General features: G+C 38.1%; 1 protein-coding gene across 5 annotated transcripts in view; it reads left to right on the top strand.

Annotated features, from left to right (window-relative positions):
- Arhgap19 (Rho GTPase activating protein 19) overlaps positions 1 to 18,088 on the top strand; it is a 77,952-nt gene extending 59,864 nt beyond the window's left edge. For 4 of the 5 annotated variants that reach the window (XM_013069810.3, XM_087185055.1, XM_087185057.1 and 1 more), the window contains 3 exons: positions 6,596 to 6,706; positions 7,289 to 7,367; positions 14,296 to 18,088. In XM_013069810.3, coding sequence (XP_012925264.1) covers positions 6,596 to 6,706; positions 7,289 to 7,367; positions 14,296 to 14,306 — 201 coding nt within the window. In that variant the 3' untranslated portion in view covers positions 14,307 to 18,088. The remainder of the gene's footprint in view (positions 1 to 6,595; positions 6,707 to 7,288; positions 7,368 to 14,295) is intronic. The other variant, XM_087185056.1, reaches the window with a different exon arrangement.
- The last annotated feature ends 42 nt before the right edge of the window (positions 18,089 to 18,130 follow it).

Here is an 18,130-nt window from a genome sequence, read left to right as displayed (position 1 = left end):
GATAGGTACTCCTGTTTTTTTTTCAGATTCCTGTCACATGGAGTATTGTTTTCCACCCTTTAACTTTGAGTCTATGAGTTTCTTCTTTTTAAATTTTTAAATTTTTTTATTCTTAAGTTCTTTTATTGGTACATTTTAGGTATACAGTATGTTTACATTTATCATTGGGTGCTTGTACTTGTACATGATGTATGTTTGTTCTTATTTTTTCCCCATTACCTGTGCACCCTTCACTCCCTCCACCCTTCCCTATTTGCATAGACTTCATTTCCATTTTTTTCCTCTCATAGTTTTTCCTTTCCCTTCTTTCTTTTCCCCTTCCCCTCCCACCACTCCTACCCCTTTGGACCTTTCTTCCTATTTTAAATTATCAATTATTCATTTTAATCATTTTAACCCTTATTTACACTTTCAGTTTCTCACACTAGAGAAGATATATGTTTCTTTTGTTTCTTGTATGCAGCATAGTGTTGGATCTTGCTTCTTGACCCATTTTGCCAGTCTATTTCTTTTGATTGGTAAATTGAGACTGTTAACATTGATGGTCGTAACTGATACATATTAACTTATCCTTGTTATGACTTTTTTTGATACTGAACTTGAGACCCTGTGCTTGTGAGGCAGGCGACAGAACCACTGAGCTAAATCCCCAGCCCTATGACTTTTTGGGTTTTTTTGAGTTTTTTTTTGGTACCGGGGATCAAACTCAGGTCCTTGAGCTTGCACAGCAGGCGGTGAAACCACTGAGCTAAATCCCCAGCCCATGACTTTTTCTTTTTGTTGGATTCTCCCTGTTTGTGTTTAGTTTCTTGTCATGCCCAATAGATTCATTCTGCCGGGCTTCCTGGGGTTGTGATCCTCGTCTTTTCATAGGATATTGTATAAAATATTTGGAGTGCTGGTTTGGTATTTATGAAGTTCCTAAGTTGCTCTTTGTCATGAAAGTATCTTATTTCTATATCAATTTTGAAAGATAGTTTTTCAGGGTATATCAATCTGGGTTGGAGGCTGTTTTCCTTTAGGGCTTGGAATATGTCACTCAAAGCTCTTCTTGCCTTGAGGGTTTGTGTTGAGAAGTCTGCTGTAATTCTGTTGGGCTTTCCTTTGTATGTGATTTGTTTCTTTTCTCTTAACTGCTTGTAGAATTTTGTTCTTCTGTTGGGTTTCTGGAATCTTAACTATTATATGCCTATGTATAGATTTTTTTTTTTTATCAAGGCTAGTTGGAGTCCTATATTCCTCACTTATCTGTATGTCAGGTTCTTTTCCTGTACTTGGGAAGTTTTCTACCATCACTTCTGTGAACAGTTTTTTTATTTCATCTGCACTCTCTCCACTTTCTTTATTGACTCCAATCAGTCTTATGTTATTCTTCTTTGCATCATCTAGCAGCTGCTGGATTGATTTCTTGTGGTCCCTGACTATTTTAAAGAAATTTTTCTTTTCCTGGTCACTTACTGCAATCTTATCTTCTGCATCTGAAATTCTGTCCTCACATTGGTTCTTTCAGATGTGTAAACTTTCAATGGAGTTTTTAATCTGGATATCTGTCTTATGGATTCCATTTGTTTCCTATGTTGGGATTCCATCATGTTCCTCAGCTTCTCTATTTTTTTTATCTGTGTACTCTCTAGATTTATTAGTCATGTCTTGCACTATTGGGACAATGTCTGTTGTTATCTGAGAAATTATTTCTGATTTCATTTTTTCCATATCCTCTTTCATTGCCAGTTCAGGGAGTCCAGGTGGTTGAGTATCAGATTGTTCCATTTGCTTTCCCTTTGGCGTTGCTTTAGGTGATCTGGACGTCTGCTTTTGAGACTTGTTTATGTGTCTTCTCATTTCAAAGGGGTGGGGTGGGGTGGAGAGGATGTGTGCTGCTGGTGCCTGTGTGGCTCACCTCCTCAGAAGGTCACCTCCTTTGCTCTGGGGGCAGCTCTGCTCCTTTGCACTCGGGGCAGTGGTTTGGTGGCCCCTCTTCTCTTTTCTTTTCTGTCTGTCTGTCTCTCTTTCTCTCCCCATCCTCCACTTCCCTTCCCCATCACTCTTTGAGATATAGTCTTATTGTATAGTTCAGGGTGGCCTTGAGTTTACCATGTAGCCTAGGCTGGTCTTGCAGTCACAACCCTCCTCCTTCCACCTCCTGAGTACTGGGATTATAGGTGTTCACCATCATACCTGGCATATGCCTGACTTTTGTAATGCATGAAACATTTTCTTCTGTTCCTAAGGATTCTGCAGGGGGTTAATTAGTAAGACAATAAAGATAGAATTTGGAAAAGCTTTTGTTTCAAAGCATTTTGCTGTGTTTCAAGCCAGAGAAAAGACTGTATGAAATAAAAGAAATAGAGATCCTTCTCTTCTGGGGCTGAGGACAGAGGCCTTATTCTTGACCAGTATACACAGTCTCTTTTACTTTCTTTGGTTTTTTTTTTTTTTTTTTTTTTGGTACTGGGGATTAAACTCAGGACCTTAAACTTCCAAGGCAGGAGTGGCGCCCCTGAGCTAAATCTCTGGCCCTCTTTTTTACTTTCTGACATAACTTTTGCCAAACCTATGGAGGAGGAGGTTGGGAGACTGGGAAAATTGTTAGAAAAATGAATTTTAGTAAGCTTAGTGTTTTAATTGTTGTATTCCCTTCCCTTGTATAAAATTGATTAAAAATCTTGTTTTTAGAATAAATACAATTTCTTTGCTATTTATGCATCACTGCAGATTCAGTTTACAGGTGGTTTACAATCTGAACTTGTAGGTAAGGAATATTGCCATCAGGTGGCAGTAGATAACTTGGTTATGGGGTTCAAATTTCCACGCACAAACTAATAAGCAGGTTCTGGTTAACTTGGAGACAGATTAGCACTATTCAGTGTTCTGTTTTTCTTTCAAAAATTGTTTTAACATTAGTAAGATATATAAATCCAGAAACACTATGGAGCCCTTTGATTAAAGCTTTAAACTTTTGTATTAAAAAATGAATGCCTTGTAATTCTTTTTTTTCTTTAAGCAGCAACTATTAGTAGTTCCTTTTTTTTCTTTCTTTTGGTCTTTTGAGATAAGGTCTTGTTGCAGATCCTGGCTTCAAACTCACAATCTTTCTTTCTCAGCCCCCCAAGTGTTGGTACTACAGGCATGACCCACCATGCCTGGTTCTGCAAATTCACTTAACTCTAATTTTGGTCCTTGTTATCATTTCTGGGAGTCTAGCATTCACTCTGGTTTTGATCTTCTGGGGCCAATAGCTTCTGGGACATTAGGTTTGTTTGACATCAAAATTTCCTTTGCTATCAACAGAGTGAAAAGGTAGCTCATGGAACAGGAGAGAACATTTGGAAATCATATATCTGACTAGGAGTTAATATCTAGAATATATTTTCACAGAGAAAGAAGTCCTATGACTCCACAACATAAAAACAACCGCATTAGAAGATGGGCAAAGGACTTAAGTAGGCATTTTTTTCAAAGGAGATATACAAATGACCAAGAAACACATGAAAACATACTCAGCATCACTGATCTTAAGGAAATGTAAATCAGAGCCACAATGAGATACCATTTCATGCTCCCTAGAATGGCTATTATTAAAAAAACAGTATAACAAATGTTGATTAGGGTATGGATAAATGGGAACCTTACACTGGTAAGAAGGTAAAGTGGTACAGGTGCTGTGGAAAACTATATGAAAGTCTTTGAAAAATTAAAAAATAGAATTACTTTATGATTCAGCAATTCCACTTCTGTGTATACTCAAAAGAATTAAGCCGAGGAGTTAGCTCAGTGGTGCCGCCTCCTGCCTTGCAAGCGCAAGGTCCTGAGTTTGATCCCTAGTACCAAAAAAAACAAGGAAAAAAAAAAGAATTAAAAGTAGGGTCTTGAGGAGATATTTGTTCAATGCTTATAGCAGCACTGTTCACAGTAGCCAGCAGGTGGAAGCAAACCAACTGTTCATTTGTTATTGAGTAAACAAAATGTGGTATATACAGAGAATAGAATATTATCGATCCTTAAAAAGAAGGAAATTTTGACATGTTATGGATGGACCTCAAAGACATTATGCTAAATAAAATAAGCCAGTCACAAAAAGGCAAATATTGTACAATTCCACTTATACAAGTACCTAGAATAGGGCCGGGGATTTAGCTCAGTGGTTTCGCCGCCTGCCTCGCAAGTGCAAGGACCCGAGTTTGATCCCCAGTACCAAAAAGAACAAAAACAAAAACAAGTACCTAGAATGGTCAAATTCATACAGACAAAAAGTGGAATAGAAGTTGTCAGCATCTGGGGGTATGAAGGGAATAGGGAGTCATTTAATAGGTATAGAGCAGTGGTGGCAAACCTATGGCATGCATGTTGTTTCTTTTAAGACAAAAATGTTAATGTATGAGTTGTTTTTTTCTAAACTAAAACCTAAATATTCAGGTTTAATTGCAGGGTTAGCACCTTGTGATAAGTAAGTGGGTTTTAGGTTGCAGTTTGGATGCTGCACTCGTCTGTCAAAGGTTCACCATCACTGGTGTAGAGTTTCTGTTTGAGAAGATGCAAAGAATTATGGAGATAAATGGTGGAGTGATGGTTGTACAACACTGTGAATACACTTGATGCCACTGAACCATACACTTAAAAATGGATAAAATGGTAAATTTTATGTATATTTTTCATAGTTTTAAAAATATTTCCTTTACTAGAACTCTAGAAGTACATTCACCTGTTCAGATATGGCTAGTATAAATGAACAACCTTAGTTTATTATCATTTTTTCTTATCAGTTGGAAAAATCTGTCATTCCCTGCTATAAAAATTATTGATAAAATCTATGTCAAACAAGTGTTTCTTTAACTGAAGATAGATGGTGTAGTTTTCTCTCTCGGTGAACTCTTCTGCTATTGCCTTTAGGTGTATTGACTAATTATTGCTTGAAATATAAATAGATAGTATCTGCCTTGGCTGCTACCCACTTTTTTGCCAAGAGAATTTAGAACTTTAAAATTTATACAGGAGCTTATAATTCTATCAGTATAAAACATTTTAGAACAAGAACTTTATATTTTTATTAACATTATTATTATTATTTTTTTGAAATAGAGTCTTGCTGTGTAGTCAGGCTGGCCTCAAATTCATGATCCTCCTATCTTAGCCTCCCAAGTGCTGGGATTACAGTTATGTGCCACCACTCCTGGCTTTACATGCAGAGATTCTTGAGCTGATAGTGTGTGTAGGCTTTGTTCAGTAGCTCTGCAGTGGTGTAATGAGATGTCTTTTTAACAGTTCATTGGAAGCTTTACAACCAGTCCTGTGGCACCCCACTTTAGCGTCCTCTCAGGTGATACCTGATTTCTGAAAAGAAGGTGTTTGTATTTTTTCCAGCATTTCTGTGTTTTTGCTATTTGATTTCTATCCTTTATTTAAAAATAAAAAATTATCCCTCCTCAGCTTTATTAATGTACAGTTGACAATCTGTCCTGCTTTGATCTCTCTTTTGGCTACATTTTTCCTCCAGAATTCCTCATGTAGATTAATTTATTAAATCAGAATATCCTGAATATTGATGATATTTATTATGTAGAGTTAATGTTTTAGTTTTTGCATTTTCTTGTTTTAATTTTTTTTTCTTTTTTTGGGGGTGAGTACTGGGGATCCAGCCCGGGACTTTGCGCTTGCGAGGCAGGCAGTGGAACCACTGGGCTAAATCCCCAGCCTTTGGATTTTCTTGTTTTAGAATTAAGATTTGTTCTTTAAAGGGAAAAAAAGGAAGATTTCTCCAAAGATGGTAAAATTGTCACTGTCAATTGTTATAGTAGGTTACATCAATTTCTAAACTGTTCAGAGATGAAAAGCTCTAAAACCTTTTAGTCTTGCTCTGAATGGCAGTATAGTCATGTGATCCTGTTAAGAAGGCCTGTACCTGCCCTCTTATAGCTATATTGGGATCTCATAGAATTTCTCCAAATTCTCCAGTTCTGTGTGAGAATGTGACAGGGAAGCAAAATCTTAGAGCAGAACAGCCTACATATCCTTTAGTGGGGAAGGGGAAGGGACTCTTAACAGCTACCAGAGGCAACACACTTTGGGGAAAAAAATCTGTGTTGGTAAGTAACTGATATTTCTTTTATGGTTTCAGAGGAACACTGCAATTGGCCTATATTAGCTCTTTTTTTTTTTTTTTTTGGTACTGGGGATCGAACTTGGGACCTTGCGTTTGCAAGGCAGGGGCGGAACCACTGAGCTAAATCCCCAGTCCTGCTCATTTAAATTAACTATAAAGGTGCTTCTAATATCTCAGCCCTTTTAAGTATGTAGGAAAGTGATTATTTACAAAAGCAATGATTTCAGGTGTTTTAGTAGATGCTTGACCTTCTTTTTATGAGGTGGTCGGAGAGTACATGCAGAAGTTGTCAGAATGATGTTTTTTGTTTTTTTGGTACCGGCGATCAAACTTGGGTCCTTGAGCTTGTGCAGCAGGCAGCGAAACCACTGAGCTAAATCCCTGGCCCTGAATTTTTTTTTTAACCTAAGGAAATTATAGTTTTGAAGGCCAGTATACCTACACGAGAGATACAGTAAGTGTTTATAAATCAAATCTTTTCTGTTCCTAAATCAGCGCAAAGTCCTGGGAAATCAGATGATGTCAGAAAAGAAAAAAAAGTACCCTGCTCCAGAGTCTGTGGCCATGGGTGAATTGAAGAACACCAGCAAGGAAAATATGAATTTAGTAAGATATTGTTCTGTGGACTTTCTGGGTGTGTACATTTGTAGAAATGAGGAAACTGATATACTGTCATTTGGTTTGCTCTGTTTCTCCTGGCCATTCAACTGTTTTCAACTATTTTAACATTCAACTATTCAACTAGTTGGCTTTTTTCTCAATTAATCCTTTTATTTATACTATCTTCTCTCAGTGGGTTTTCATTGAATCATTTCTAATGTCTCATTTCTAAAATCTCATTTGGAGTTCAAGAAGGATATAGCTAGTCACAAGCACAGATGACCAATGCAATGGAATAGCTCAGAAACAAGTGCTGGAAGGTATAGTTAATTCTTTTTGGGAGACCTCGCAGTATAGAGCACATTTAATCCAGGCCTCCTTGGCTCTGTATTACCTGTGGGGTACTTCTTCAAGGTATCCCAGGCACAGCTACTTCATTAAATCAGCATGAATTAGTTAAGATTAATGAAGTATAAATATGTCAGTCTTGGTAAAACTCCTCACATTGAAATTGAATGAGTAAATAATTCCTGTTAATAAGGTCTGTCTATAGCACTGACATTAGTCCATAACATTTTCTTGTTACAGTTATTTTCTAGCTCTCCCACTGTTGTGATGACACCAACAAGATTGAAATGGTCTGAGGGGAAGAAAGAGGGGAAAAAAGGTATCAATTGTACTTATTCTCTGTTCTTACTGAATATAGTTCCCTTCTGCAAGTAGTCAGTCAGCAGTGTTTGTTTTGAATTCCCAGGGTAGTATAATTGTAGTCAGGAAGAATATAAAAATGACAAGGCCAGGTCTTTACCCTTGAATTCCTTCATTAAATGGATATACTACTCAGTACTGCCCTAGGTGTTGAGGGGTAGAGCCTCAAGCAGATGACCTACCTGATTCCTGCCATCTGCAACACCAGGCCACAGGCATAAGCTATCTTAAGAGTACTTGTTAAGCAAATGAAAAGCAAATGTAATTTGAGACCAAGAGTAGCAGTGCTGAGTATGTATGGTCGTAGTATGTATGGTCCTTTTTCTGTGTAGATGTTAACCTTAATCAAAGAAGCATCCTAGGTGTTGAAGGGACTTGGAAATCATATTATGCAATTGCTATTTGGTTCAGAATGGATTCTTTAATGCTGGGACTGATGAATGTCCCAGGCTTTTCTGGCAACAGACTGCTGTGCTTTCCTCTGAAGGAGCCAGTGACTCACTGGAAAGAAAGATCATGAGATATGTGATACTCCTTAATTGAATCCTCATTCTCATCCAGGCAAATCATTCATTGTTTCAGAACTCAAGTTTCCTCCTCTGAAAATGAGGCTGAAACAGATTTAGCACTCTTAATCTAGAACTCTGAAAGCTGAGATGCTCTAAAAATCTAAACTTCTTGAGTCCCAATTATTTTGGCTTTCAGAATTTTGGATTGGGATTGTTTAACTCGTCTATGCAAATATCCCAAAATCCAAATATCTCCAAAATCTGAAACTCGTGGTTCCAAGAAGTTTGATGAAGGATAATCATTCTATAGTTATATCTATTTCACAGGATTATCATGAGATTCAGCTGAAATGTTTTGGAAAAACATAATTGTTAAAGCATCAACAAGTTGTAATGGTTGTTATTAAAGAAAAGCAGAGCAGACTTGGCCTTGCGATACAAGGTTCAGGTAGTAGATGAAGTGTTCTCAGGCTTGACATGCTCATTTTATCACCAAGACAGCATAATTACTGTTTGAGACATCAGCAATAGAAAACACACACATACACATACACACATAGACACAGACACACACAAAGAAACCAAAGCTCAATCATTGTGGATAAATCTTATTTTTTTTCTGGAATATTGGATTTTAGTATAGTCTTGTTACTTACATTTGAATGAATTATCTGAGCTTTCTTTTCTGTCCTCATTGCTTTTGACCTTTCTAGGCAGGGCTCACTGATTGAGGCAAGATCGGTGTTTGAGTTATTTATGTCTAAATATTTTTGTCCTATATATTTGTGAGTTAAAACCAAGCATAAGTTATTTATTTATTTTTTTTGCATAAGTTATTTTTGAAGGATACATTGCTGTGTATCAGTTATACCTTTTGTTACTTTCATTTTTGAAGATAAGCAGGAAATAATAAATCTTTCTAACTTGACAATTCTATTTTGGAAAGAAAGAAAGGAATTTAACAAATAAGTCAGTGTAGTATTTCACCAAGAACTTTTAGAGCAGGGTGATTTTTTATTTTCTTTCAGCACTGGAAATTGAACTCAGAGCTTTTCCTCTGAACTATACCTTCCATCCTTACCTCCTTTATTTTAATTTTGGGACAAGTCTTGCTAAGTTGCTCAGGATGGGCTCTAACTTGTGATCTTTCTGCCTTAATCTCTTGAGTAGCTAGGGTTATAGGCGTGCATCACCATATCTGCTAGAACAGGGAGTCTTGACTTGTTGTTTGTGGACTAAAGTTTCTTTTTGTTTTTTTGGTACCAGGGATCGAACTCAGGACCTTGTGCTTGCAAGACAGGCAGCGGAACCACTGAGCTAAATCCCCGGCCCTAAAGTTTCTTTTTGTTTGTTTGTTTGTTTTCTGGTACCAGGGATTGAAGTCAGGACCTTGCACTGGCCAGGCAGGCACGGTGCCACTGAGCTACATCCCCAGCCCTGTTTGTTTGTTTTTTGAAACAAGGTCTCCCTATGTAGTTTAGGCAGGCTTTGAACTCACTATGTAGCATAGGCTGGCCTCAAACTCGTGGCCTTAGCCTCCTGAGTGCTGGGACTACAGGTGTGTATCACCACGCCTGGATTAAAGTTTCTATTGTTAATACAGTGTATTTTTTCTTTCTTCAGTACTGGGGATTGAGCCCAGGGCCTCGAGCATGCTAGTCAAGTACTGTTCCACTGAGCTACATCCTCAGCCCTTTGAAAATTTTATTTTGAAACAGAGTCTTGCTTAGTTGCCGAGGCTGACATTGAATTTGTGATCCACCTGCCTTAGCCTCCAGAGTAGCTGAAATTACAGGCATGTGCCATCATACCAGCAATGCAATCTTTTATGTGAGTGCATGTGTGCATTTTTTCCATGTTTTTATATACAATGTGTATGTGTGCATATATATAGCTTTTATTAGATTCTTAAAAATGTTAATGGTTTAGAAAAGTAAAGGCCCACAGATAATAAATGATCTTCAATTGGACCAAGCAAGGGCATTTCTGCTTTCCTCTCTCTCTGGTCGTTTCCTATATCCTGACACAGCTACCTTGGTATAATGTTGTTATTTTTATTTTCTTCCTTCCTCTAATTCTTTTCCTTTTACTGGCTTTCTATTGTCTGCATAGCCATCTGCTTTCATTTGTTGTTCTTAAAATCTGTTAAAGTTCTCTGTTCTTTCCTTTTACTCCCACTCCCCTTAGTGGCTTAGTGTATTTCCACAGTCCGTTCTGCTCTCTGAGTGGTAACTATTCTTCAAATAACATCTCCAGGTCTGAACTGTCTTCTCCAAGCCTCCAAATCCGGGGGCCTGCCATATATTTCTTTTACACAACAGTGTGTACAATCTTAGAGTTTTGATATTGATGTTTATAAAAGTAACAACTATTTTTTGAAGAAGATAATGAAATTTTATCATCTTCATCAACAGCATAATAAAAAACCACTTCTATTTAGCAAAGAGTGTCTCAGCCTGTGCATTGCTGACATTTTGGGTTATTAATTACTTGTGAGAGCTCCCCTGTGCATTGTATGATGTTTGGCAGCATCCCTGGCTTCTACCTAGTAGATGACACTGACACCTTTCACCCAGTTGTGACAGAAATATTTCCAGACATGACTAAATGTCCCCTGACAACTGATCTAGTACCTACTTATTAATGGGCATTATTTTCAGCAGTGAAAATCTTTTTTTTTTTTTCCTTTTATTGGTACATTTTAGGTATACAACACGTTTACATTTATCATTGGGTGCTTGTACCTGTACATGATGTATTTTGGTTCTTATCTTTCTCCCATTACCTGTGCGCCCTTCACCCCCTCCACTCTTCCCTATTTACATACTTTGTTTCCATTTTTTTTTCTTTCTCATAATTTTTCCTTTCCCTTCTTCCCTTTCCCCTTCCTCTCCCACCACCCCTACACCTTTGGACCTTTTCCTATTTCAAATTATCAATTATTTTAATCATTTTCATCCTTATTTACACTTTCAGTTTCTCACACTAGAGAAACTATTCGGTATTTACATGTGTGTCCTATTTATTTCACTTAAAAGTATGGGCTCAATATGCATCCCTTTAGCTATAAATGTCTCTAGTTTCTCATTCTTTATGGCTTAGTAGTACTCCATTTTATAAAAACCACATCTTCTTTATCCAGTTTCCAGTTGATGGGCACTTGGGCTGTTTCCAAGCTTTAGCTATTACAAATTGTGCCGCTATAAACATAGGTGCACATATATTGCTGTGATATGATTCTGATAATTCTTTGGGGAAGATACCCAGCAGGGGAATAGCTGGGTCAAATGGGACCTCTAGTCCTAGTTCTTTGAGGTATCTCCATACGGATTTCCACAGTGGTTGCATCAGTCTGCACTCCCACCAACAATGGAGAAGGGTTCCTTTCTCTTCACATCCCTGCCAGCATTTGTTATTGGTTGATTTCTTGAGAGCAGCCATTCTTTCTGGGGTGAGGTGGAATCTCAGTGCTGTTTTCATCTGCATCTCTCGAATGACCAGTAATGTTGAACATTTTTTCATGTATTTATTTGCTGCTTTTACTTCTTTGTCTGAGAAATGTCTGTTCATTTCAGATGCCCATTTTTGAATTGGGTGTTTGAATTTGGGTGGTCTGATTTTTTTCAATTCTTTATATATTCTCGATAGTAGACCTTTGTCTGAGGTACAGCTGCTAAAAATTTCTTCCCATATTGTAGGTTGTCTCTTAGCTCTGTTGGTGGTTTCTCTTGCAGTGCAGAAGCTTTTTAATAAGATGAGATCCCAGTTGTTGATTCTTTGTGCTAGCTCCCGTGCTACTGAAGATTTGTTCATAAAGTCTTTTCCTATGCCAATATCTTCAAGAGTTTAGAGAACACTTCTTTGGGGAATTAACAAGCACGCTCCTCTAAATTAATTTTGTGAAGTCTCAACCCAGATGACTACTAATTTTCAAAGTAATAAACTGTTTTACATGGAATTTCCTATATAAATCCTTATAGGTTCTTTGATACACATGATGATATATTTCACTTATTTTTAATTGACAATTACTGTACATATTTAGGTAGGTAGAATGTGATATTTGATACATGTATATGACGTATAGTGATCAAATTAGGGTAATTAGCATTTCCATAAACGTTTAAGCTTTCTTTGTGTTGGAAACCTTTGAATTCCTCTCTTCTAGTTCTTTTTAAAATATGTATAAAATTGTTGTCAACTACAGCCACTCTATAGGGCTATAGACACTAGAACTTTTTCCTCAGATCTAACTATACTTTGGTACTTGTTATCTGACCTCCTGCTGTCCCCTCTCGCTTCTACACTTCCTATCCTCCAGCAATCACTGTTCTATTTTCAACTGCTATGAAACTGACTTCTTTGTATTCCACATATAAGTGAAAACGTGGTATTTGTCTTTCTGTGTCTGTCTTATTTCACTTAACATTATGTTCTCCAGTTGATCCATATTACTTCAAATGACAGGATTTCATTTTTATAGCTGAATAATATGCCATTGTGATAAATCCACTTGCCTGGTGATGGGGTGATGGGCACCTTGGTTGATTTCATGTCTTGCCTATTATAAATAGCATCACAATAAACACACAATCACAGGTATCTCTTTGATATGTTGATTTTGTTTCCTTTGGCCATATAACCATCAGTGGGATAGGCGAAACCTTTAGTTTTTGAGGACTCTGCTTACTGTTTTCAATAACAGTTACGCACTAATTTACATTACCATCTTCCTCATTCTTGCTAGTAATTGTTATTTTCTGTCTTTCTGTTAATAGCCATTCTAACTGGGGTAAGATGATGTCTCACTGTAGCTTTGATTTGCAGTTTCCTGATGATTAGTGATGCTGAATATTTTTCATATATTTCTTGGCCGTCTGGGTATCTTCTTTTGAGAAAGGCCTATTCAGATCATTTGCCCATTCTTTAATCAATGTTTTTCTACTGATTTGAGTTCCTTATATTTCTGGATATTAATCCTTTGTCAAATGAATATTTTGCAAATATTCTCTCCCATTCTGTAAGTTATCTCTTCACTCCACGATTGGGTTCTTTGTTGTTGTGTTCATTTTAATCCAAGTTCTGCATTTTAATTGATCCACTGAAAGATAATCTTGGCAAAGCAATCTAGGCGACTCCCATGTGCTCAGGGCAGTGCAGCTTGACACAGTATCTTCCAGGACACTGAAAAATCCTTCTTTGCAACTATAACAGACCTGGGTGCCCAGCCTCGAGCTGTAATTTCCTATAATATAGCCGCCCAGGACCTCTGGAGGGGGGCTGCAGTCTATTTCTGGCATCTAGGCATATTTCCAATGGTGGTTTTTATTCAATCCTCTGACCTTCCATAGATAATTATCCATAGAAATACATGAACAAACCTGTGCAGAAGGTGCCGTCATTGGGGATGAATGTCTTGTTGTTGTTTGTAGCTCGATAGCCTTCAAGGCAGACACAGTAGAAGCCTCCGAGGGTGTTGTGGCAGGATGTGTGGTTCCCGAAGACCACAGTGGCTCCTAACTGGCACTCATTTTTATCGACACACTGGGTCCTCCCGTTGCCCATGAAGCCATAGTTGCACATATAGATCTTCCTGCCATCTCTCTGCTGGCACGTGGCATGTTCATGGCAAGTGGCACAGACATCTAAACCCGAATCAGAAGTTGTAGATTTCAGAAAAAGGGAAGTCCACAATGATGAATGTAACTGTATTGTATCAGCAGTGAAAATCTTAATTTCCACTTCCTCTTTGAAACACCTGGCTAACCCAGCCAGATAGAATTACTATCTTGCTTTGAAGTCTGACTGATGCTATTAATATAATTTTTGATATTTATTTTACATGTATTGTCTCATCTCTGTATCTGGTTTATCTTCCAGAAGACTTAATATATTTGTAGCCCTTTGTCTCCTACTTTGCCCTGGTAGCCATTTACTGTACATTTGCTGATGAGAGGCAGTAGTGATAAGAGCATGAACTCTCATTCACTTAGGAGGCCAGTTCCCTGCTTTGCTGCTTAATAGCTATGTGTCCTAGGGCAAGTTCACTTGTGTAGGCTACAGATTCTTCAACTAAAAAAAATGGCAGGTAGTTGCATAGGTAGTTGTGATGAAAAACAAGATAATGTACATGAAGAACTTAGGGCAACACCTGGCAGAGAATATGCAATTACTACATGGCTGGTGTTTTTGCCAGTAAGATGATTTAATGATCAGGCAAAGTAGGTGGTTTTCTTGAAAGAGAGTCAAATTCTCAATTTCTTTCTCTCTTAGGTTAGAGAAAATATTTAGTGTAGATTCTGTACCTTTTAGATGGGATGTTTGCAAAAAGTAATATTTATAAACATATCTAATACTCTTGTTTCTTCTTCATCCTAGGATTCCTGTGAAGGATCTAGAGTCCTCCTGTCATCCACCCAGAATGTAGTGGGCCAGGTGTCATTTCTACTCATAGTGAAGCTTGGACTTGCAGCTTGCTTGCTGCTCTTTGAACTGAGGAAGCCAACTAATCCTGTGACCCGACTGATACCTCTAATCCTACTCACTGGATGACATTTGCAAGCTGTGCCTTCAGAGAGAGTGCTAGACTCCCTCTCTCTCTTTTTTAATATTATGGGAAAACCACTAACCAGCCAACAACATATACAGTCAGTAAATGGGCAGAACCAGGGTGGCTCTAGTGCGCATTCAGTGTTGTTAGACCAGTTCTGTTTTTAAAAATACGAAATTTTGTGCTCAACTGCCATTTTTTGGAAGAAAGTACTGTCAATCCTAATGGATTGATATTATTTTTTAACTGATATTTTGAACTTTTCTCATGTTTTGATGTGTTATTTGTTTGTTGTTTATTTGTTTTAAAATCCATGTTTGGGGATTGGTAATCAAAATGGGCTGTAAGCTTTTCACTTTAAGCTCTGGGAAAGTTCTTTATCCCATAAGGCCATATTCTCTATTATCTTATTTGTCTTTAAATAATTTATAGCTTTCTTAGAAATTTTAAATTATCTTTTTGGGTCCAAGATTGCAGAATATTTGACCTCCAGTATCGAAAAGGAGAATTCAGAACAGTATTTTAGCAAATTTCAGTTATTTAACTATTTTTCCTCCCTTCTTCTGTTCCTCCTTCCCTTCTTTATCTCTCCAAAACTTCCCCTTTTCTTAGTGATATGAAAAAATTGCGTGGTTACTGAAGTTGTTTACTTCACTCAGTATCCTCTCGTAAAGTCACTGACAGCCTTATAGAGGTTTGTTGAAATCTTAGTATGTGATGGGAAGCTCTGGAGTGTGCCCAGGAAGAGGGTGGCTAACAGGGTGGAATCTATTGCACCTTCCCAGGAGTCAGGTGTGCAGCTAGACCATCTCCCGAGAGCAGGTTGAAATCAGAGGAGGGGAGTAGATGGTCTCTATAGCGGCCATAGGATGAAAGGAGAGAGCATTCTTATTTGGAAATAGTTGTGGCTTATCACCAGGGCTCAACAGCAATTGCTCCACTGCCCTATCTTTGCCAGAATGGGCATAGGTGGCAATTGGGAGATGGGGCTAGAGTATTTGGCTTTTGGGTTGGGTATGTTCATACAGGTTTGAGGTAAGCAATGGCATGGCATTGATCTTATTTGAAGTACTCATTGCCTAGAGAGTAGTGTGTGGCAGGTGAGAATATTCAGGTTTATGCCTGGCTTATAGCATTCTTACCCTGTGTGTTAGAGCTAAGTCAGACCCTCTGTGGAAAAGAAGGTGCCTAGCAAAATATTGTTTGCTAACCTATCTTTAAACAATTGAAAATGCTGCATTATTGCTGAAATGAAAGATGACTCTGGAGTAGCAGTTTGGCTTTGTGTCTGGCTGTCAGCTCTCTCTTCCATACTATACTGTTTCTTTTACTGCTATTATCCCATTTATGGAGAAAATGTAAAATTTGGCCTTCCAACATAATAGATTGGGCAATAAATGTGTAGAAGTATAAAACTGCTTAGAAGCCCCTTACTCTACAGCAGTCTTAGGTCATTCTTTGAAATATGCAAAAGTAAATTCATATGACTGTTTTTTTCTCATTAAGAAAAAATGCATTTTCTTATATCAGATAACAGCAAATTCAAACAGAGACCCCTTTTGGTATCATCAAATCAAAATAGTGTTCTTCCTTAACTTGATACTTTTTTCTTTATTTAAGTGTGTTTCATCCTGGAGTGGTATGGTGGTCTCTTAAGTATGGTCTGGTGTCAGGTGGACGGAGCAGTGCAGTGACACAATGCCTGCTTGTCATCCAGTCATTTGGTGCTGTTTGAAAGAAATGGCTGAGACTTAGGATATGCTAAAGGGATCAGTCACTTAGGGCAGCGTTCTGGGGTGAGGATGACGAGAGAGGTGTTTACCACGTGCACATGCTTGGGCAGTTTATATGTGTATATGGTTATGTGTATTTATTTATTGAAAATGTGACCATTGTTTTAAGGGTATTATAGGTCATTTTTCTTATAGAAGCTGGGATCCAGCTGGAAACCAAATTTGAAGAGTAAGGAGCGAAATTTTCTACCTTATAATCTGTAACTATTCTAATCCTGTGGAATCTTATGATAAACTCAGAAAAAACCCTTTTTCATTTCACAGAAGGTTACTGTGTCCTTTATGACTTAGTAGGCAGGTATTTTTGAGCCAGTGTTTAATTAATTTTTTTAACCTATAAGATGTTTAAAAATCTCTTTTATTGTGTTTATTTTTCGTATTGGAACAATCTCTTTGGAAGTGCCTCTTCTTATGGTTTTTAAAGTTTCATTTTTTTCTGGGGTCAGTTGCTTTGGGTTTTGATGTGGTGTCAATTTGGGCCAGTGCATTTGTGCCAGAGGAACACAGCATAAAAACACAGACCATTTCCTTGATTCAGATCTGTTGGGGGTGAGCTACATTGGGTAAATTAGTGGAAGTCACAGGCACTGAGTTTTTACCCTTTTGCAACAATGGGCTTCGGCATTTGGGACCATTGAATCTGGTTTGAAAAACCCTACTGTAGCAGTGAAAGAGGATCAGGAGATAGTGGTTATACCTGAGTGCCAGAACATACTAGAGGAGTAGGTAATGACTCATAACTGAACTACAGCTCATCATGCACAAAGGAAAGCCCTTTACCCTCAATGTCCTTCCAGAGTCAGTCAGGAATGACAACGGGACACCCTTGGGAGATGGAGTGGGTAGTACAAGGTGGTTGACTATTGTGACCATTAGATGTGGCAAGTGGCTGTTTTGTTGGCCCATAAGGAAGGCAGTTGATCCTGGTATCAGAGCAGAGCCATTCTTTCCTCCTGGGTAGAAATATTTCTGTTCAGCTTCCCTCATAGGAGCCTATGGTAGCATATGGTTTAAAATACTGCATTCTAGGGAAACTTGTGATCACTGGGACTGTGCCCCACAGTGACTGGCCCTGTGACCATGCAATGGGAAGCATTTTTGAGAATGGCCATCTCTAGACTCCATCTACTTCTATGCTTTTTGAGGGCCTCGCAAGGAGTTGGAAGGTGATGGCTTCCATTCTGAGGCCTCTTCTATATAGAACTGCTTTTCCCAGGAGAGAACCTCATTCTTTCCTTCCTTTACTTTGAAGGCTTTGCACTAAAATCAGGATCTGATCTAAACCTGAATACCAGCAGGACTACCCAGGATTTGGGAAAAATTTGAGTCCCTAAGATGCAAAGCTTTTGAATGCAGTGGTGATAAGCCAGTGGCAAACTCACTGTGGGAAGCTGACTTTATTAGACAACTAATGCTGAAATCAGGGTAGAGTTGTTGGAGGCAGGTTAGTGAGGAGGTGGAGTACAAATAGCTGGAGTGCTTGGGTTACCATGGAAACTGGAGTGTGTGAGGCGAAAGCCACAATAAAGAGCCATTGAGCCTGCCTCTGACTTGTGTAGGGACCAGCACAACCTGTCAGGAAAAACATACCCTCACCCAGGGTATGTCTTTGGAGCAAAGTTTGACTTTGCCCTGTCCCTGAGCTCACTCAAAAACCTGACTAGGTTTCTTAAGAGAAGGTTTCACCATTTTTCTTTCTCATTCTTGTTTGACCATATATATATATATATATATATATATATAATGTATGTGTGTGTAATTGTAAAGAAACATGCATTGTGTTTTATATCCATGTAATATCTTGAAATTAAATTTCTTTTGTTTCATATCCACAGGCTTTGACTGGTCTCTCATGCACATTTTGATGGAT

Source organism: Heterocephalus glaber, unplaced genomic scaffold (assembly GCF_053883595.1).
Source record: "Heterocephalus glaber isolate CG9 unplaced genomic scaffold, H.glaber_assembly_v1.0 deba00001497, whole genome shotgun sequence".
Taxonomy (NCBI): Eukaryota; Metazoa; Chordata; class Mammalia; order Rodentia; family Bathyergidae; genus Heterocephalus; species Heterocephalus glaber.
The sequence above is the reverse complement of the archived record's forward strand: the minus strand, read 5'-3'. Positions and strand labels throughout refer to the sequence as shown.